Source organism: Chionomys nivalis, chromosome 4 (genome assembly GCF_950005125.1).
Source record: "Chionomys nivalis chromosome 4, mChiNiv1.1, whole genome shotgun sequence".
NCBI lineage: Eukaryota > Metazoa > Chordata > Mammalia > Rodentia > Cricetidae > Chionomys > Chionomys nivalis.
In genome coordinates, this window is record NC_080089.1 from 21,665,066 (window position 1) to 21,686,849 (window position 21,784).

General features: G+C 45.6%; 1 protein-coding gene across 5 annotated transcripts; it reads left to right on the plus strand.

Moving 5' to 3' along the window:
- Positions 1–16,206: 16,206 nt before the first annotated feature.
- On the plus strand, positions 16,207–17,816 carry Pigy (phosphatidylinositol glycan anchor biosynthesis class Y). Of its 5 annotated transcripts, none has more exons than XM_057767615.1 (2): positions 16,207–17,059; positions 17,159–17,816. In XM_057767615.1, exon 2 carries the CDS (start codon positions 17,470–17,472, stop codon positions 17,683–17,685), a length of 216 nt encoding a protein of 71 aa, XP_057623598.1. In that variant the 5' UTR covers positions 16,207–17,059; positions 17,159–17,469; the 3' UTR covers positions 17,686–17,816. The 5 variants fall into 5 exon arrangements, with proteins under 5 accessions (XP_057623598.1, XP_057623597.1, XP_057623600.1 ...); XM_057767614.1 differs by having other exon boundaries at positions 16,207–16,745; XM_057767617.1 differs by having other exon boundaries at positions 16,207–16,718.
- Positions 17,817–21,784: the final 3,968 nt, after the last annotated feature.

Genomic DNA, 21,784 nt, shown 5'->3' on the forward strand with positions numbered 1-21,784 from the left:
AAAAAGCCGGGCGGTGGTGGCGCACGCCTTTAATCCCAGCACTTGGGAGGCAGAGGCAGGCGGATCTCTGTGAGTTCGAGACCAGCCTGGTCTACAAGAGCTAGTTCCAGGACAGGCTCCAAAACCACAGAGAAACCCTGTTGCGAAAAACCAAAAAAAAAAAAAAAAAAAAAAAAAAAAAAAAAAAAAAATGAAATCCATCTTTAATCCATGGTGATCTGAAAGGATACAGGGTTATTTCAATTTTCTTGTAGCTGTTGAGACTTGCTTTGTGACTGAGTACATGGTCAGTTTTGGAGAAAGTTCTGTGAGGAGCTGAGAAGAAGGTGTATTTTTTGTGTTTGGGTAAAATTTTCTGTATATCTGTTAGATCCATTTGGTTTATTACATCTGTTAGCATCAGTATTTCTCTGTTTAGTTTTTGGCTGGATGACCTGTCTTTTGGTGAGAATGGTGTGTTGAAGTCTCCCACTATTAGTCACACTTGATGTATGTTACAGCGTAAATGAACGGCAGACAGAAATTATAATAAAATATTCAGCTTTAATAAGGTGAGGACTTACAAAACCGAGGTTCCCGCGGAGAACAGGAAAACAGAAAGGAACTTGGGGAGCATGTCCGCAATCTTTATAAGTAAAAAATAACCTCAGGGGACCCCGCCCTTCAAGCAAGGCTGGGCTTCCCCTACAGATGAGTGATATAAGCTTTAGTAATGTTTCTTTTACAAGTTCGATGCCCTTGGGGAGTTAACAAAGTCTGGTATACCAAGTTGAGGTGGATCAAGTCCCTCCTCCCCTTACTGCCCAGCATCAAGGTGAAGAAAGGTATCTCACCATAGGGAATGGGCTCCAAAAAGCCAGATCGTGCACCAGGGATAAGTTCTGATCCCACTGCCAAGGGACCCCCTAACAGATCAGGCCACGTGACTGTCATCCACATTCAGATGGCCTAGTTTAGTCCCATGCAGGTTCCCCCAGTTCAGAGTCCATGAACTTCCACAAGCTCGCGTCAGCTGTCTCCATGGTTTTCCCTGTCATGATCTTGATCCTGCCTTGCTCATAAGTTTTCCTACCTTCTCTTCAGCTGAACTCCAGGAGTTCACTCCAGGGTCACTGCATCTGCTTCCATCAGTTACTGGATGTAGGTTCTATGATGACAGTTAGGGTACTTACTAATCTGATTACTGGGACAAGTCAGTTCAGGCACCCTCTTCTCTATTGCTAGGAGTTTTAGCTGGGGTCATCCTTGGGGACTCCTGGGAATTTTCTAGCACCAGGTTTCTCCATAACTCTAATGGCTCCCTCTACCAAGATATCTTTTTTTTTTTTTTTTTTTTTTGATTTTTTCGAGACAGGGTTTTTTCTCCATAGCTTTTGGTTCCTGTCCTGAAACTAGCTCTTGTAGACCAGGCTGGCCTCGAACTCACAGAGATCCACCTGTCTCTGCCTCCCGAGTGCTGGGATTAAAGGCATGCGCTACCACCGCCCGGCAAGATGTCTCTTTCATTGCTCTTTCTCTCTGTCCCTCTCCATTCGACCATTTTGATCCCTCATGTTCCCCTCCCAACCCCTTCTCTTTCTACATCTCTTCACAGTTTACCCAGGAGATCATAACTATTTCTCATTCCTGGGGCCCTTCATGTTTGTCCCTCTTAGGGTCCTCCTTTTTAACAAGCTTCTCTGGGGTTGTAGCCTGGTTATCCTTTGTTTTGCATCTAATATCCCCTTATGAGTGAGTATATACCGTGTTTGGCTTTCTGGGTCTGGGGTACCTCACTCAGATGATATTTTTCTAGTTCTATCCATTTGCCTACAAATTTCACGATGCCATTGTTTTTACCAGTTGAGTAATATTTCTTTGTGTAAATGTACCATATTTTCTTTATTTATTCTTTGGTTAAGGGACATCTAGGTTGGTTCCAGATTCTGGTTATTATGAATAATGCTACTGTGACCAAAGTTGAGCAAGTGTTCTTGTGGTATAATTGAACATCTTTTGGGTATATGCCTAATAGTGGTATTTCTGGGTCTTGAGGTAGATGGATTCCCAATTTTCTGAGAAACCACCACATCAACTTCCAAAGTGACTGTACAAGTTTGCACTCTCACCAGCAATGGAGGAATATTCCCCTTACTCCACATCCTCTCCAAAATAAACTGTCATCAGTGTTTTTATCTTAGTCATTCTAACAGGTTTAAGAAGGTATCTTAGTATCATTTTGATTTGATGTTGAGCAATTTCTTAAATGTTTTTCAGCTGTTTTTATTCTGTTGAGAAGTCTCTGTTTATATCTATACCACACTTTAAAATTAGATTATTTGGTAATTTGATATCCATTTTTTATTGATATTTATTGAGTTCTACATTTTTCTCTGCTCCCCTCCCTGCCTCTCCCCTCCCCCCTTGAATCCTCCCTCAAGGTCCCCATGTTCCCAATTTACTCAGATCTTGTCTTTTTCTACTTTCTACTTCCCATGTAGATTAGATCTATGTAAGTCTCTCTTAGTGTCCTCATTGTTGTCTAAGTTCTCTGGGACTGTGGTTTGTAGGCTGGCTTTCTTTGCTTTATGTTTAAAAACCACCAATGAGTGAGTACATGTGATAATTGTCTCTTTGTGTCTGGGTTACCTCACTCAAAATAATGTTTTCTAGCTCCATTCATTTTCCTGCAAAATTCAAGATGCTGTTATTTTTTTTCTGCTGTGTAGTACTCCATTGTGTAAATGTACCACATTTTCCTTATCCATTCTTTGGTCGAGGGACATTTAGGCTGTTTCCAGGTTCTGGCTATGACAAAGAAAGCTGCTATAAACAGAGTTGAGCACATGTCCTTGTGGTATGATTGAGCATCCTTTGGGTATATACCCAAAAGTGGTATTACTGGGTCTTGAGGAAGGTTGTTTCCTAATTTCCTGAAAATTGCCACACTGAAACCCAAAGGGGTTGTATGAGCTTGCATTCCCACCAGCAATGCAGAAGTGTTCCCTTTTCCACATAAGCTCTCTAGCACAAGTTGTCATCAGTGTTTTCGATCTTGGCCATTCTTACAGGTGTAAGATGGAATCTTAGAGTTGTTTTGATTTGCATTTTTCTGATGACTAAGGATGTTGAACATTTCCTTAAGTGTCTTTCAGCCATTTTAGATTCCTCTGTTGAGAGTTCTCTGTTTAGGTCTGTGCTCCATTTTTTTTTTTTTTTGATTATGTGATCTTTTGGTGTCAAATTTCTTGAATTCCTTATATACTTTGGAAATCAGACCTCTGTCTGATGTGGGGTTAATAAAGATGTTTTCCCATTCTGTAGGCTGTTATTTTGTCTTGTTGATCGTGTCCTTTGCTTTACAGAAGCTTTTCAGTTTCAGGACATCCCATTTATTAATTGTTTTTCTCAGTGTCTGTGCTGCTGGGATTATATTTAGGAAGTGATTCCCTGTGCCAATTCGTTCAAGTGTACTTCCCACTTTCTCTTCTATAAGGTTCAGTGTGGTTGGCTTTATGTTGAGGTCTTTGATCCATTTGGACTTGAGTTTTGTGCATGATAGATATGGGTCTATTTTTATTTTCTACATGTTTATATCCAGTTATGCCAGCACCACTTGTTAAATATGCTTTTTTTCCCATTTGATATTTTTTGCTTCTTTATCAAAAATCATGTGTTTGAAGATGTGTGGATTGATATCCAGGTCTTCTATTTGGTTCCATTGGTCTTCCCGTCTGTTCTTATGCAATACCAGGCAGTTTTGAGTACTGTAGCTCTGTAGTAGAGTTTGAAGTCAGGGATTGTGATGCCTCCAGAAGTTCTTTTATTGTACAGGATTGTTTTGGCTATCTTTTTTTTTGCTTTTCCATATGAAGTTGAGTACCATTCTTTTGAGGTCTTTGAAGAATTTTGCTAGGATTTTGATGGGCATTGCATTGAATCTGTAAATTGCTTTTGGTAAGATTGCCATTTTTACTATGTTGATTCTGCCTACCCAAGAGTATGGGATATCTTTCCTCTTTCTGGTGTTTTCTTCAATTTCTTTTTTTTAACATTTATTTTATTTATTTATTTATTAAATAAATAAAATAATATTATTAATATTATTTTATTAATATCATTAATATTAATATTACCTTTATTATTATTTTTAATATTTATTTTATTTATTTGTTATGTATACAATATTCTGTCTGTGTGTATGCCTGCAGGCCGGAAGAGGGCACCAGACCTCTTTACAGATTGTTGTGAGCCACCATGTGGTTTCCAGGAATTGAACTCAGGACCTTTGGAAGAGTAGGCAATGCTCTTAACCACTGAGCCATCTCTCCAGCCCCCCAATTTCTTTCTTCAAAGATTTAAAGTTCTTTTTATACAAGTCTTCCACTTGTTTGGTTAGAGTTTCTCTGAGATATTTTATGCTATTTGTAGCTATTGTGAAGGGTGTTGATTCTCTGATTTCTTCCCCAGCCCATTTAACATCTGTGTACAGGAGGACTACTGATTTTTTTTGAGTTAATCTTGTATCCTGCTACATTGCTGAAAGTGTTTATGAGTTGTAGAAGTTCCTTGGTAGCATTTTTGGGATCACTTATGTAAACTATCATATCATCAGCAAACAGTGAGAGTTTGACTTCTTTTCCAATTTGTATCCCCTTGATCTCCCTTTGGTGTCTTAAGGACCTCAAGAACTATATTGAATAGCTATGGAGAGCGTGAACAACCTTGTCTTGTTGCTGATTTCAGTGAAATATCTGGGAGTTTCTCTCCATTTAGTTTGATGTTGGCTCTTGACTTGCTGTATTTTGCCTTTATTATGTTTAGGTATGTTCCTTGTAGCTCTGCTCTCTCTAAGACCTTTATCATGATGGGGTGCTGTATTTTGTTGAATGCTTTTTCAGCATCTAATGAGATGATCATGTGATTTTTATTTTTCAGCTTGTTTATATGGTGGATTACGTTAACAGATTTTCGTATGTTGAGCCATCCCTGCATCTGTGGGATGAAGTCGACTTGATCATGGTGGATGATGGTTCTGATGTGTTCTTGGATTCAATTTGCCAGTATTTTATTTAGTATTTTTGCATCAATGTTCATGAGTGAGATTGGTCTGTAATTCTCTTTCTTAGTAATGTCTTTCTGTGGTTTGGGTATCAGGGTAATTGCAGCCTCATAAAAAGAGTTTGTCAATGTTCCTTTTGTTTTTATTGTGTGGAATAATTTAAGGAGTATTGGTATTAGTTCTGCTTTGAAAGTCTTGTAGAATTCTGAGCTGAAACCATCTGGTCCTGGGCTTTTTTTGGTTGGAAGACTTTTGATGACTATTTCTATTTCTTCAGCAGTTATAGGTCTGCTTAATTTGCTTATCTGGTCTTGATTTAATTTTGCTAAGTGATATTTATCCAGAAAGTTGTCCATATCCTTTACGTTTTCCAATTTTGTGGAGTACATGTTTTTGAAATATGACCTGACGATTCTTTGTATTTCCTCGGTGTCTGTTGTTATGTCCTCCTTTTCATTTCTGATTTTGTCAATTTGGATATTCTCTTTCTGCCTTTTGATTAGTTTGGATAAAGGTTTGTCTATTTTGTTGATTTTCTTGAAGAACCAACTCTTTGTCTCATTGATTCTTTGTATTGTTTTCTTTGTTTCTATTTTGTTGATTGCAGCTCTCAAGTTGATTATTTCCTGCCATCTAGATCTCTTAGGTGAGTTTGCTTTTTTTCTTCTAAATTTTTCAAATGTTATGTTAATTCACTAGTGTGGAATTTTTCCAGCTTCTTTATGTAGGCGTTTAGTCCTATGAACTTGCCTGTTAACACTGCTTTTATTTTGTCCCATATCTGTGTATGTTGTATGGTCATTTTCATTGAATTTTAGGAAGTTTTTAACTTCCCCCTTTATTTCTTCCTTGACCCATTGATGATTCAGATGAGCATTGATTACTTTCCATGTGTTTGTGAGTTTTCTGGAATTAGTATTGCTGTTAACTTCTAGTTTTTTTTTTTTTTTTTGGTTTTTCGAGACAGGGTTTCTCTGTAGCTTTGGTGCCCGTCCCGGAACTAGCTCTTGTAGACCAGGCTGGCCTCGAACTCCCAGAGATCCGCCTGCCTCTGCCTCCCGAGTGCTGGGATTAAAGGCGTGCGCCACCACCGCCCGGCTTAACTTCTAGTTTTAAACCATGATGATCTGATCAGGCACATTGGGTTATTCCATTTTTTTTTAATTTGTTGAGGTTTGTTTTGTTACCAAGTATGTGGTCAATTTTTGAGAAGGTTCCATGAGGTTCTGAGAAGAAGGTATAGTCTTTTTTGTTTGGATGGAATATTCTATAGATGTCTTTTAAGTCCATTTGAGTCATAACATCTGTTAGTTCCCTTATTTCTCTGTTAATTTTTTGTCTAACTGACCTGTCCAGTGGTGAGAGGGGAGTGAAGTCTCCCACTATTAGTGTGTGGGGTTTAATGTATGATTTAAGCTTTAGAAGTGTTTCTTTTACATATGAGGGTGCCCTTGTATTTGGGGCATAGATGTTCAGTATTGAGATTTCCTCTTGATGGATTTTTCCTGTGACTAATATGAAATGACCTTCTTTGTCTCTTTTGACTGATTTTAGCTTGAAGTCTATTTTGTTAGATATTAGGATAGTTACACCTGCTTGTTTCTTAGGTCCATTTGATTGGTATATTTTCCCCAACTCTTTACTCTGAGTCGATGTCTGTTTTGAGATTGAGATGCATGTCTTGTATGCAGAAGAAGGATGGATTCTGTTTTCATATCCAATCTGTTAGCCTGTGTCTTTTTATAGGTGAGTTGAGTCCATTTACATTAAGGGATATTAATGACCAGTGATTGCTATCTCCTGTTAATTTAGTTTTCATCATTGGGGATGTTAATTTGTGCATTTTTTTCTTCTTCAGGATTTACTCTTATGAGATCATCAATTGTCTGTGTTTTTGTTGGTAGAGCCAACTTCCTTGGGTTTGAAGTTTTCCTTCTAGTATTTTGTGTAGTTCTGGGTTTGTGGCTAGGTATTGGTGAAATCTAGTTTTGTCATGGAATATCTTATTTTGTCCTTCTATGGTGACTGAAAGTTTGGCTGGGTATAGTAGTCTAGGCTGGCATCTGTGGTCTCTTAATGTCTGTACCTTCTGGCTTTCATTGTCTCCAATGAGAAGTCAGGTGTAATTCTGATAGATCTACTTTTTTTTTTTTTTTTCGAGACAGGGTTTCTCTGTGGTTTTGGAGCTGTCCTGGAACTAGCTCTTGTAGACCAGGCTGGTCTCGAACTCACAGAGATCCGCCTGCCTCTGCCTCCCGAGTGCTGGGATTAAAGGCGTGCGCCACCACCGCCCGGCTTAGATCTACCTTTATATGTTATTTGGCCTTTTTCTTTTGCAACTCTTAATATTCTTTCTTTACTCTGTATGTTTAGTGTTTTGATTATTATGTAGCAAGAGGACTTTTTTTTTTTTTGATCTAGTCTATTTGGTGTTCTGTAAGCTTCTTGTATCTTCATTAGGCATATCTTTCTTTAGGTTGGGAAAGTTTTCTTCTGTGATTTTGTTAAATATATTTTCCATTCTTTTGAGTTGAACTTCCCCTTCTTCTATACCTATTTTTCTTAGATTTGGCCTTTTCATGGTGTCCCATATTTCCTAGATATTTTGGGTTAAGTTTTTGTTAGATTTAATGTTTTCTTTAACTGCTGAGTCTATTTCCTCTATTGTATCTTCAGTACTTTAGATTCTCTCTTCCATCTCTTGTATTCTGCTGTTCATGCTTGCATTTTTGGTTCCTGATCTTTTTCTCATGATTTCTGTCTATATATAATTCCCTCGGCTTGTGTTTTCTTTATTGTCTCTATTTCGGTTTTCAAGTCTTGAGTAATTTCTTTCATATATTTGGTTTATTTTTCTTGGTTTTCTTTAAGGGATTTTCTGATGTCTTCCAATTTTTTGTTTGTCTTTTTCTCCATTTCTTTAAGGGAATTTCTCATTTCTTCTTTAAGAGTTTCAAACATGGGCTGGAAAGATGGCTCAGTGGTTAAGAGCATTGCCTGCTCTTCCAAAGGTTCTGAGTTTAATTCCCAGAACCACATGGTGGCTCACAGCCATCTGTAATGAGGTCTGGTGCCCTCTTCTGGCCTGCAGACATACATACAGACAGAACATTGTATACATAAATAAATAAATTAATTAATTAATTAAAAAAAAAGAGTTTCAAACATTCTCTTGAAGTTATTTTTAGGTCATTTTCTTCTGCTTCATCTATATTTGGTTGTTCAGGTCTTGCTGTTGTAGGGTCTTTAGGTCTTACTGATGTTGTGTTGCTCCTTGTGGTGTTGTTTGCGTTCTTAGCGTTCTTACCTTTTCCACTCATCTTTTCCTCTAATAGGTGTGGTTGGGGCTGTCTGAGATTCTGTTGATTAATCTTCTAGGTGCCAGTGAATCCAAAGCTCAGATGGTTTTTCCTCGTGGTACAGTCAGTGCCACAGTTCTAGTTACCCCATTGGTTAGTCTGTGTTCCTGGAGACAGCTCAGTGCTTCTGTGCTTTGCTCTGCTTCCTTGGAATTTGCTTTTTCAGACCTACTTTGGCCCAGGTACGGGCTTTGACCTGTTTCTGTAAATTCTGGTCTGGATCCCCTCCTGCAGAAGTCCCTGCCTTGGAATTGGTTCTGCAAAGCTTTCTGACTCCAGTCTACTGCCTCAGAGTTTCCAGACTCGGGTGTGCTCAGAACTGCAGAGGACCTGGCTCAGACCTATTCCCTCTGAGGTCCCAGACTCATGCCTGGTCCTGCAGAGCTCTCTGGTTCCTGCCTACTCTTGGAGGTCCCAGATTCATGCCCAGACTGGCAGAGGTCCTGGCTCAGGCCTAGTTCCTGGGAGGTCCTAGGCTCACGTCCAAACCCACAGGGGTTCTGGCTTAGGTCGACTCCCTTGAAGGTCCTAGATTCACGTCCGGACCCTCAGATGTCTATGGCTCTGGCTCATTTCCTCAGCAATTTCTCTTCTGTACCTGTTCTGATGGAGTTCACAGTCTCTGGACTAGGTCACTGGCTCAATCCTGGTCTGCCAGTGTCCCGGGACTGAATTGGCTCCCTGCTTCTTCTCTAGCGGAGCTTACTTCCCCAGGCCCACTCCATCCTAGATAGTTGGTTCAATTCCACTCCTGTGGAATTTGTTGCCTCACTCCTGCTCAGGCCCAAGGTGGAGTTCGGGAAAGTTTTCTTCTATGATTTTGTTGAATATATTTTCTGTGCCTTTGAGTTGTACTTCTCCTTCTTTCATCCCTGTTATTCTTAGGTTTGTTCTTTTCATGGTGTCCCAGATTTCTTGGATGTTTTATGCTAAGAATCTGTTGGATTTATCATTTTCTTTGACCAATGAATCCATTTCCTCTATAGTATCTTCAACATTTAAGATTCTTCTGTCTCTTGTATTCTGTTGGTTATGCTTGCGTCTGTAGTTCCTGTTCATTTACCCAGATTTTCCATTTCCAGAATTCCCTTGGCTTGTGCTTTCTTTGTCTCTATTTTAGTGTTCAAGTCTTGAACTGTTTCTTTCACCTGTTTCATTACTTTTTCTTGGTTTTCTTGAGTTTCTTTAAGACATTTATTGATTTCTTCCATATTTTTTTTGTCTTTTCCTCCATTTCTTTAAGGGATTTTTTTTTCATTTCCTCTTTAAAGGTCTCTATCATGTTCATAGTTATATTTAAGATTGTTTTCTTCTGCTTCTTCTGGGTTAAGATGATCAGGTCTTCCTGTTGCATGACCACTGGGTTCTGGCTTTACTATGTTGCTTTTTAGGTTGTTGGATGAAGTTTTGCATTGGCGCCTACCTAACTCTTCTAATTGGTGCTGGCCGTGTCTTTACCTCTTGGTCCAATCCCTTCAGTTGCTGCCTGTGTCTTAGGGAGCTGCTCTTAGTCTACTGTGTGCAGTCACTGTATGTCTCAGGGAGTCGCTGAGGTCTCTCTTGGCTCACTTTCTTGGTTTGTTTTGTGTCTTTGCAGCCGGTGCTTCAGAGTTCCTCTGAGGTTGCAGGGGATGAGTGGGCTTGGGGGCGGAGTGGGCTTTGTAGCTTACAGGGTCCGATCCATGGGAGGGGCAGGGTTGGAGCAGCCTACCTGCAGGAAGCTTACTGCTGGCTGCCTAGTGAAGCTGAAGCAGGTGGGGGAGGGACCCGGTTTTTGCCCAGGTACCAAGGGCCTAGAGAGTTGGGTGCCCAGCTGGCTGGCTGATCACTCACCTCTTAGTGTGTGCAGTTGCAGCCTATGCTTCAGAGTTCCTCTGAGGTCGCGGGGCATGGGTGGGCTTGGGGGCAGAGTGGGCCTTGTAGCTTACAGGGTCTGATCCATGCAGGGGAGGGGATCATAAAGCTATTTTTAAGATTGTTTTCTTCTGCTTCATTTGTGTTGGGGTGTTCAGGTCTTGCTGTTGTAGAACCACTAGTCTCTGGTTGAGACATATTACTCTTTATGTTGAATGTGTTCCTACACTGCCGTCTGCCCATCTCTTCCTCCAATGGTGCAGGTGGGGCCTGTGGCTCCCTTGGTTGCTGATATGGCAGGGGTGGTTGGTACCCAGTAGCTGGCACTGCAGTGGGTGAGGGAGGGCAAGGGATGTGCCCAGGGAACTAGGACCTAGAGAGCAGGGCTGTTCAGCTGGGAGCTCAGACACTCACCTCTTCTGCCAATTGGTGCAGGTGAGGCCTGTGGCTCCTGTGGCGGCTGATGCGGCAGAGGACGGTTGGTTGGGGGAAGGTGATGCTGCCTGGTCACCGAGGCTCTTGTGTTTCGCAGGTTTCATTAGGTTTCTTCTGTCATCCTTGAGGCCCTTTATCATATTCGTATTTGCTATTCTGAAATCCTGGTCTCCTGCTTCCGCTATGTTGTGTTTCTCGGGCCCTAGTGTAACTGAGGTGCTGGATTCCGATGGAGTCATGATCGCTTTGACTGTTCATGTTTTGTGTGTGTGTGTGTGGGGGGGAGGTCTAGGCATCTGGACTTACAATGTTTGAGATGTTTCTTGGTGTTGATCTTCCTTGGGTGGGCAATCCACTCTTTGGCTCCGGGTCACTGGTGGTGAATGCTTCTGCAGATCAGGGGGTGGCCGAGAGGAATGGAGATGCCTAGAAGGAAATGGCTGAGAGGGATTCTGGGAAGAGCTAGGGAGGATTGTGCTCACACTCAAAGGTGGAGTCCCCAGGAGGGAGTGCTGATGCGGTAGGAGGAGCTCCTGCATGCAGGATGCCATGGGATTAAGAGCAGGCCTGCAGACAGCATAGTGGAAGACAGGAAGGGTAGCGGGCAGCTCCCACCCAGGTCCCAGCCCAGTAGGTCACTCATGGTCCCTTGTAGAAAGTGTTTCTGGGGCTTGGGACTGGAGATGGACTGGACTGCAAGGCTGAGCTGGGGGGGGGGGGGGGGGGGCGAGCTAAACTGGGTCTGTGCCAGGGGCCAGAGTCCCAGGTCCAGTTCTGTGAGTGTCTTCACCAGGTAAGAATTCTTCGAACTCCAGGTTCAGCAGACTAAATTTGCTTCCCAGGACCCACATAAAGAAAGGAGAGAAATGACACCCACAAATGTAGTGTGAGGAGCAGCGGGGCTATGTCCCGCCACCTGGCCGCCCACATGGCTAGCTTATGCCCCGAAATAATTACACGGAAACTGTATTCTTTTAAACACTGCTTGGAGCCGGGCGATGGTGGCGCACGCCTTTAATCCCAGCACTCGGGAGGCAGAGGCAGGCGGATCTCTGTGAGTTCGAGACCAGCCTGGTCTATAGAGCTAGTTCCAGGACAGGCTCCAAAGCCACAGAGAAACCCTGTCTCAAAAAACCAAAAAAAAAAAAAAAAAAAAAAAACAACAAAAAAAACCCCACTGCTTGGCCCATTAGCTTTAGCCTCTTACTGGCTAGCTCTCACATCTAGATTAACCCATTTCTAATAATCTGTGTACCACCACAAGGTGGTAGCTTACCGGTAAAATCCTAACCTGCGTCTGCCTAGGAGAGGAGAATCATGGCAACTGACTGACTCGGCTTCTTTCTCCCAGCATTCTGTTCTGTCTACTCCGCCTACCTAATTTTCTGTCCTATCAGAGGCCAAGCAGTTTATTAATTAACCAATTAAAGCAACAGATAGATACAGACACTCCCACATCATTTCCCCTTTTTCTGTTCTCTGATCTCTATATGCTCAATGTGACACACAAGTGTGTGTCCATGAACAAATAAATGTAATAAAATACGTTTTATAGATTTATGTGTATGGTTATTTGCCTGCACATGTCTATGTACTGCGTGTGCAGCCTGCAGAGGCCAGAAGAGGGCAATTGATGGCCTTGGAATTGGAGTCACAGATGCTTGTGAGCCACTGTGTAGGATTTGAACTCTGGTCCTTTGGAAGAACAGCAAGTACTCTTACGTCTGAGCCATCTCTCCAACCTCATAAAATATTTTTTGAATGCCATAGACAGAGCTCTTGCATATCTCTGGGAGCTTCTTGATTCTCAGCTGTTTTCTGAACTTGGTACCTGCCTCAAAACTGTAATTTTAGCACTTGCCTCAAAGAAATCTAGACCAGCACTTCTCCAAAGCTGTGAGTTGACCTTCCTCAACTTTCAGACCAAAGAAAAATGACCTGCCGAGAAGCAACTAAGTATTCTGGTGATGCATACAAGGAAACAGACCAAATGAACAAGCTGTTGGTAAACAGCAAAGGGGCCACACAGCAGGTGAGAGCCCTTAGTGAGTGAGGGACAGACATGCCGTGCAGGCAGAACTCATGTGGGAATTTTATTGAGATGAAGGGAGGGAGGGAATAAAGAGAAATACAGAGAGGAAGAGGAAGAAGGGGGAAGGAACAGCTGCCTCTTCAGAAGGGCAGCCGGGAGCAGGGAGCTGGAGTGTGGTTGGAGCTTGTCTCTTAAAGGGACGTTTGCTACTTCATGTGACCCAGCAGCCATAGGACCCTGGGCTGGCTAGGGTACTGCCTGGGTTCATCCCGCTAGGTGGCAGGGCCATTATAATGCCTGAATCCAAACACAAGCCAGTGGGGAGAATTTGAAAAGTGGAAGAGAAAGCTAACAAGCGCCATTAGCCGTGTTTTCAGAAGAGGTCGGAACTGACTGCTCTGGATAATGGTTCCCTCCTAGAATGAAACAGTCCACCCTGCAGAAAAGCTCATAATACAGGCAGAAAGCAAATCAAAAGAGCTTCAGGATATCCCTGAAACTGACCGAATTCACTATGCCCCTCTGTCCGCAAGTGTACATGAGTGTGTGTGTGTGTGTGTGTGTGTGTATGATGAGTGCATCTCTCGGACAAGCCAAGCTACAGGGAAGACTCTCAGACAAGTCCAGCTGCCTGGAAGAAGCAGAGAGCCATGAGCCACCTGGAAAGGACACTCTCCAATCTGCTGAGCTGCCAGCAGGCCATGCAATGCACTCCAGCTTCCTAGATTTTGTGACATCCAGATTGGCATAGGCTACCGGAGATCTGCTTCAGCTGGGGTACCAGGGGTGAGGGGGTGAGGTGGTGGGGGGCAGTCAGGTTCCAAAGAGAATGTGTGGAGTTAGCAGGGGGAGACGAGGAGACAGGATCTGAGGGTGAATTGGGATGACTGCCAGCAGCATTCAATTGAGAAAAGATTTCTCCTGGAATTTCTTCTGTAGACCAGGCTGGCCTTAAACTCACAGTGCTGGGATTAAACCTTTTACACTTGACAGTTGCACACTGGATCAAACTGGATCAAACGGAGACAACCAGCAGGTGAGCTGGGGGGTGGGGGAGCTGAGTCACCTAGCATTGACCTTGACAATAGGCACCAGTCAAGGGTTCTGGAAAGCCCACCTGTCCCTCTTGCTAGAGACAGGAAAATGACTTCCTTATCAAGCAGGAACTTTCCTCAAGCCCCCAGGAGTAGACACCCATTCCCAAATTCCTGACCTTGGGAAAGTACTTTTGGGGAGCAGACAGTATTACTAAGTGGGCCTGTTACCCGCCTAGCTCCCCAAAGGGCAGGTTCTGATGTCTTACTCTTCTCCCATCACACTGCACAGTTCTGAGTTCTCCGTATTTAACTCCTGCCCTGTGAGGACCTGACTTTGCAAACTCCATTTTAAAGGAAGGGCTTCATCTTAAGTCATAGAATGAGCGATTACGGGAGGGAAGTTTGCCCCTTCCCCGGGTTTGGGGCTGCACTTCTCTCACCCACTGCGCTGCATTGGTGTGGAAACTCGACCAAACTCGTTTGAATTAAAAACCCTCACGTAATCAGCATCGGAAATCCGGCTCCGTGAATTCATCTGGGGAAAAACCGCCCTTAATGGGTTTAGGCACTGGATCTGCACTGTAGACATTTCATCCTTGAGATCTCTAACTTTCCTGGTTTCATAGTGGCAGGGATTTTTTTCCCCAAAGTATTATTTTGTTCAGAGAAGCTACCATTGTACACATTTTCACCCTTTACCAAAGCCCGCACAAAATTTCCCAAAGGGAAAGGCATTAATATTGATAACCATTGAAAGTGAAGGTCAAAGGTGCTGAGAAGGGGGTCCTGCAATGTCGAATGCTGCAACTTTGTCAAACAGCGACCGCCACCGTGCTCCACGCCAGCAGGCTGAGCCTCTGCCACGCCTGTAAGGAGCCCCACCCACATTCCTGTAAGCAACCCCAGCAGAACTCACCGTTGTCTCACCAAATTAGCTCACTCATTGCTTCACCACATCTGGTGACGACCACACTTTGGTCTGAGACAGGGCCCTTCCTGGGGTGAGCAGATGTGTGTGCAGTGCATCCATACAGTAAAAGCCTGTCACGCAGGTGCCCAAGTCCCAGATTTTAAGGCCAACCACCCAGGTGTATTTGTTTATTTAATGAGGATGTGTTCCTCTCCACGCAGAGGTCGGAGGACAACTTGGAGGAGTCAGACTTGTGTAGTGAGAGCCTCGACCACTTGAACTCTCTTGATGGCTCCTAAGTTTTGTTCCATTTTAAAAAATATTTAATTAGAAAACGTTTATTATCTGATTTTGTGTGTGTGCGTGCAGGTGCGAAGGCATGCAACTGTGTACAGACCACAAGACAGCTTTGTTCTTGGCCCTCTTCTGCCACCTTGTGGTCCAATAAAACCTGCGCGGACTCTACACTGCTACGGACTTCTGGGAGGAAAAACTTTCTGATCTTTTGGTTTGCAGGAAGGTGAAGGGGTGGAGGCCACTGTACAGTAGCGCATAGAATTCAAGCTCAGCCTCATTCCTCTGTACTCTGGACTTAGAGATTCCACTCTGTATCCGTATGCAAGCAGTGGCTGGCAACATGGACAGATAGCGATTGCGAACACGAGTCCCCCTAACCGCCAGCCCACGCCCAGACAGGGTCTTGTATACAGTCCAGATGACCTAGATCTTGCTGTGTATATCAGGTTGAACTCACAGAAATCCTGTCTTTGCCCCATGAGTGCTGGGATTAGGGATGTAGACCATCACGCCTGGACACGTTCTCTCTTTAAACTGCATTTTACATTTTTTGCGTGAGTACACGCGGGAGTGCCACAGTAAAAGTGTGGAAGGAAGTCAGAGGATAATGTGAGAAAACAGGTAGTCAGGCTTGGCAGCGAGCGCCTATACTCACTGAGCCATCACACCGGTCCAAACCATTCTTTTTTTTTTTTTTTTTTTTTGGTTTTTTGAGACAGGGTTTCTCTGTGGTTTTGGAGCCTGTCCTGGAACTAGCTCTTGTAGACCAGGCTGGTCTCGAACTCACAGAGATCCACCTGGCTCTGCCTCCCAAGTGCTGGGATTAAAGGCAAACCATTCTTTTGACATTCACAAATTCATGAGTAAAACAACCGATTAGACTCTTTTCCCTTCTACTTCAGAGGCTCAGGGATTCCGGATTCCAGTTTATCCATTAGAGAAGTAGAGAAGGCTTCCGAATGCGGACGCCACTGTCTGGTCTGGATAAACCATGAATAAACTCTGCGGCAAATATGCTCCTACCCTACCTCCAACGGGAACGGCGCACAGGACGCCCAGCCAGAGCCGGGGGCAGCCCGCGGACCCCTCTATCAAGCGCCTCTCATCGCGGTTCTGGCTTTACCGGTCATCCAAGACCACGGGGGCGGAGCCTGAGCGCGAGAGATGTCGCGCGCTGTCCAATGAGCACGCGCGGGTCCGTTCCATCGCGGGATCTGGGTCTCTCGCTCCGCCCCCTGCAGGCGATTTGACGGGGCCGCTGGCCGAGGGTGCCCCGCCTCCGAGGAGCGGTGACCGGCAGGGCTAGGCGCCGCCGGCCCCGGGATCCCTGCTGGCCCGCGAGCGGTGAGTTCAGGGTCAGGGGGTCCCGAGAGCCCGGCGGACGAGCTGTTGGAAGCAGCAGGGGCAGGGCTTTGGCCGCCTCGCGCCAGCTAGGCGTCTGCGCCACGGACGCCTCCGGTTCCGCTCGGTTGACTGGTTCGCTTTCGGCTCGACTGAGTTCGGCTTGTCCTGCTTCTGTTCGGCTCGGCTCTGTCCGGCTCCCTTCGGCTCTGTCCGCCTGGCCATCGCTTCCCTCCGCGGGCCAGAGGTGGCGCGGGACCCCGGTACCCTTTCGCGTCCCCGTGGGTCCAGAGCTGGTGCTGTTTTTCCGGTCAGTGCAGTGGTGGCAGGCGGCTCGTGACGAATCTCCCGGTTCCGGTGCGGGTCCCCAGCTGGTCTTTGGCGTATGGGAAGCATCCACTCAGGTGCTGAGGTCTGCCTTCGTCTGATGTGAATCAGGGTTTGTAGGCCTCCTTTCACGTCCCCAGTTCACAAAACATGGTCAGCCACCTGCTCTTCATTCTACTTTTCAAATTACTTACTTCCCAAAGGACTAGATGACACCTTGTGGTGTTTGAGGTGCCATTCTTCTGCCTCCCCCTCAGTACTGATATTCCCGGCGTGAGTCACCACAGGCAGTTTTGGAAGACACTCTTTTTAGAAGATTTGTTTACTAGTTGGGCATAGTGGCATGGGGACGCTGATGGAGGAGGACCACACGTTCGAGGCCAGCCTGCAGGTCCCAGCAGTCCTCTCTTGTCTCTAACCCTCTCGGTACTGGAGTTGTTGACTGCTTCTCTATACCCCTTCCTTTGCTCTCTCCTCCCTTTTCCCCCCTCCATTTTGTCACTCGGTTGTGCTTTTCTCATACAGTTAAGAATCCTTTGCTCTGCGGGGGACGTGTGTGTTGTCTGCGGTCGCTGGTAACTGCTGCATGTGACGGTGGATCGGGTCAGAACAAGGTTGAGGAGCCCGCACCTCCGGCCTGGGGCCGCTGAGTTCCTTGTGTGTCTTTAGGAAGCGTGGCCTCACCTTGTGTGTCTTTAGGAAGCGTGGCCTCATGCCTGGATGAATGAAGAGTCAGGACAACGGGAAGATAAGACAGGAGCAGGCCAGCACAGGAGCAGAACCTTGAAAGCAATCGAGTTTTCGTGATACTGTTTACCTTTTAAGAAGGGAGAAGGATGATCCCTTCTCTGCCCACCCTGACTGTCCTCATCCCGCTGGTATCCCTGGCAGGCCTGTTCTACTCCGCCTCTGTGGAGGAAGGCTTCCCCCAGGACTGCACCAGCGCCAGCAGCCTGTGTTTCTACAGCCTGCTCTTGCCCGTCACCGTGCCCGTGTACGTATTCTTCCATCTGTGGACCTGGATGGGGCTGAAGCTCTTCAGACATAATTAGTGCAGTCCCGCCCCCCTCGCTGGGGAAACTGCGCTGGAGATTCTTGGTACTTGGGCTCTGCCCTCAAGGTTTGCAGATTCTGACGTCAGTGCTGTAGCCGAATAACACTTTCAATAAAATGTCTTGAGAGAGAGGATACCACCAGTCTATTGAAGACTATTTCTTTTCTTTTTAAGACTTATTTTTAATTACGTGTCCGGATGTAGGTATGTGCATGTGCGTGTGGGTGGCCGAAGAGGCCACAAGAGTGTTGGATTCTCTGGAGCCATCCGACATGGGTGCTGGGAGCTGAATTTGGGTCCTCTGTGAGGGTAGCAAGTTAAGTACCTGCTCTTAACCCCCGAGCCATCTCTCCAGCCACCTATCTCATTTCCTTTCTCTTTTCTTTTAGTTCAGGCTAACCTCAGCTGTGGGGAGGATGACCTTGACCTTTCTGTCCTCCTGCTTTCACCCCCAGAGTGCCCAAATCCCAGGCAAGCACCACCACATCCATTTCTGTGGTGCAGAGGAGGGGGCCAGGGCTTCAGCATGCTAAGTCAGCACTCTCCCAGCTACTCAGCCCCAAAGACCATTTTTAAAAAATCCCATTCTTTTAAATATTAGTCCTTTAGAAGCTGAGCATGGTGGCACACACCTTTCATCTCAGAACTTGGGAGGTAGAGACAGGGGGATCTCCATGATTTTGAGGCAGCCTGATCTCCAGAATGAGTTCCAGACCAGCCACGGCTGCATAGTAAGACTGTCACAAATAATAATTTGGAGTTTTGTTTCAGTTTCAAAATCAATGGTAAAGTCTTATGTTATAGATGACTCCACTGAGAGGAGCTGGTGGAAAATGTGTTAGAGCCGGTGTGATGATAAAACCGTCAGTACCTGGAAGCTAGAAATATTAAGTACTTATCCTGATTCTGAGTTTGTGTCTGCGCAGATGGCTCCGCAGTTTCTTGGCACTAAGTGCTCTTGAAAAGGACTCCATTCAGTTCCCAGTACCCACGTTGGTGGCTCACAACTAACTCCCTCTTCTGGACTCTGGGCACCTGCAAACATGTGGCATGTATTCACGTGCACGCACACACACACACACACACACAAACACACAATTTTTTAGAGAGGAAAACAAATACCGGGTGGTGGTGGCGCACGCATTTATCCCCAGCACTTGGGAGGCAGAGGCAGGCAGATCTCTGTGAGTTCGAGGCCAGCCTGATCTAAAAGAGCTAGTTCCAGGACAGGAACCAAAAAGCTACAGAGAAACCCTGTCTCGAAAATCCAAAAAAAAAAAAAAAAAAAAAAAAAAAAAAAAAAAAAGGAAAACAAATCTGACTTTATAAAGTTACCTTTATTTTTTTGGCATCAGGTATTACCAGGTGGTGGCGGTCAGGGTTAGGGTCGGTGTTTCCTGGTTCTTGGATTCTTATTCAAATAATTGAAATAAAAGCCCACATACAGATGTGTAAGGTTGCGAGGAGACTACGCAGAGCGAGGCTATAGAGCAGGCGTGCAGATATATGAGCCTATGGGGCTGCTCTTACTTAAGCTGCCCTTCCTGTTCCTCTGCACCTCCTTACAGCTCCTGCACCGGCAGCGAGGGCTGCACTCAGTTTGTAACACACACCTAAAAATAAACACAGAGTCTTGCAAAAAAGAGAGAAAAAGTTCTTGTGGGCTGAAAGTCGGTCTACCCTTGCTTGAAGGCAAGTTCGGAGATGGGCTGAGGAAGTTGTGGTCTTGACCTGAACTCAGTCATTCCCAGTTCCTGATGCTTCGGTGAGGCTGAGACTTGGCTCCATAGGACACAGAATCTGGAATTCCTGTGACCCCGAGACTGTGAAACAAGATTCCCTTGGGGGAAGTCCCAGACACCCTGGAAAGAGGATTAAAGAAAAGTAGTCAAGAGGCTGGAGAGATGGCTCAGTGGTTAAGAGTGTTTCCTTAGTTTGCTTAGAAAGGTTTTGGATTTTTTTTGAGTGTTTTGCTCTCATGTGTGTAATGCACCATGTTCACGTAGTGCATTCGGGGCCAGAAGACGGTTCGGATCCTCTGGAACTGGAGTTACCGGAGTTAATGTGAGCCACCACGTGGGTGCTGAGAACTGAACCCGGGCCTTCTTCAAGAACAGCAAGTGTTCTTAACCTCTTAACCATGTCTCCAGCACCTAGTTTGTTTTTTATTGCTGTGATAAAGCACCAAAAGCAACTTGAGGGAAGAAAGGGTTTTTTTTTTTACTTCCACTTTTGTATTGTAGTTCATAATTGAGGGGAGTCATGGCAGGAACTGAGGCAGAGACCGTGAAGGAAGCTGCTCACTGACTTGCTCCCCAGTTCACATTCATCTGCCCTTCAGGTCAGGCTTATTGCCTCAGGCTGATATCCCCCAGAGTGGACTGGGGCCGCCTATATTAGTTAGAAATTCAGAAACTGTGCCATAGACATACCCACGGGCCAATCAGATGAAAACAACTCCTTGAGGTTCCCCCTTTTAGCTGAGAAAACTAACCAGCACAGAATGTGACCAGAGTTTGGTTCCCAGTGCCGATGTGGGGTGGCTCGCTGTTGCCTGTAACTTGGTGCCCTCTCTGGCCTCCTCAGACCACTGTACTCATGTGCGCGTGCCCAGGTCCTGACTTACAGATAGTTAAAAATAAATCCTTTTAGAGAGTGTCAGGTTAGGGGAACCAGAAGTCCCAGCTGGGGGAGGGGCCAAGGAGATGGGGGCTGCCTTCCCCAAACCTTCCCGCTGTCTGGACTTGCCCTAGGTCCCTCCAGTCTGAGGGCTGGGATAGGGCAGGCAGCCCCACGCCTCACCAGACGGTGTGGAGGCTCCTGGCCACGGGCAGGAGGAGCTGTGGTGTGTGGGTGTCTAGTCTGCCCTCGCATCCCTTTTCCTTTGAGTCGTCCTACAGTACGGGAAGCAGTCTTTCATCCGGCCCCGTCCTCCAGAGGTGGAGCCCTACCCTCCCTTCTGGGCAAGCCAGAGTACCTTTTCTGCAATTATTTGAGAAGAGTGAGGTACCCCTGCCACGGGAGAGGTGAGAATAGTTCACTGTGAGAGTGGTTGTGTCGTGTGTGTGTGTGTGTGTGTGCGTGTGCTGTGAGCCGGGAGCCATGACTCCAGTAAGAGAATAGTTTACCGTGAGAGCGGTTGTGGGCCTGTGATGTGTGTGTGTGTGTGTGTGTGTGTGTGCTGTGAGCCGGGAGCCATGACTCCAGTAAGAGAATAGTTCACTGTGAGAGTGGTTGTGGGCCTGTGATGTGTGTGTATATGTGTGTGTGTGTGTGTGTGTGTGTGTGTGTGCTGTGAGCCGGGAGCCATGACTCCAGTAAGAGAATAGTTTACCGTGAGAGTGGTTGTGGGCCTGTGATGTGTGTGTGTGTGTGTGTGTGTGTGTGTGTGCTGTGAGCCGGGAGCCATGACTCCAGTAAGAGAATAGTTTACCGTGAGAGTGGTTGTGGGCCTGTGATGTGTGTGTGTGTGTGTGCTGTGAGCCGGGAGCCATGACTCCAGTAAGAGAATAGTGTACCGTGAGAGTGGTTGTGGGCCTGTGATGTGTGTGTGTGTGTGTGTGTGCTGTGAGCCGGGAGCCATGACTCCAGTAAGAGAATAGTTTACCGTGAGAGTGGTTGTGGGCCTGTGATGTGTGTGTGTGTGTGTGTGTGTGTGTGCTGTGAGCCGGGAGCCATGACTCCAGTAAGAAACACTGTAGCAAACAAACTCTGTAAACATCCTTGGCCCCTTGGAGCTAACATTCTAGACACCACCGCCCCCCCCCCCAGACAGGGTTTCTCTGTAGCTTTGGAGCCTGTCCTGGAACTAGCTCTTGTAGACCAGGCTGGCCTCGAACTCACAGAGATCCGCCTGCCTCTGCCTCCCAAGTGCTGGGATTAAAGGCGTGCGCCACCACCGACCGGCTTCATTCTAGATTTTTAAAAACCGATTTGATGTTATCTAGCCAGGTTCTATTTGTCCATTTGAAACAAGCTTTGTAAAGACTTTGTAAAGATGGTCGATATCAGATAGGAGATCCAAGTCTTCATTCGCCTCACCAGGGGCAGCACTTAGAGGCCTTATAGGCTCCAGAAACAGGGGTCTGAGGTGAAGT

Coding starts and splice junctions, on each gene's coding strand:
- Pigy (XM_057767615.1), top strand. CDS start 17,470: ATGATCCCTTCTCTGCCCACCCTGACTGTCCTCATCCCGCTGGTATCC.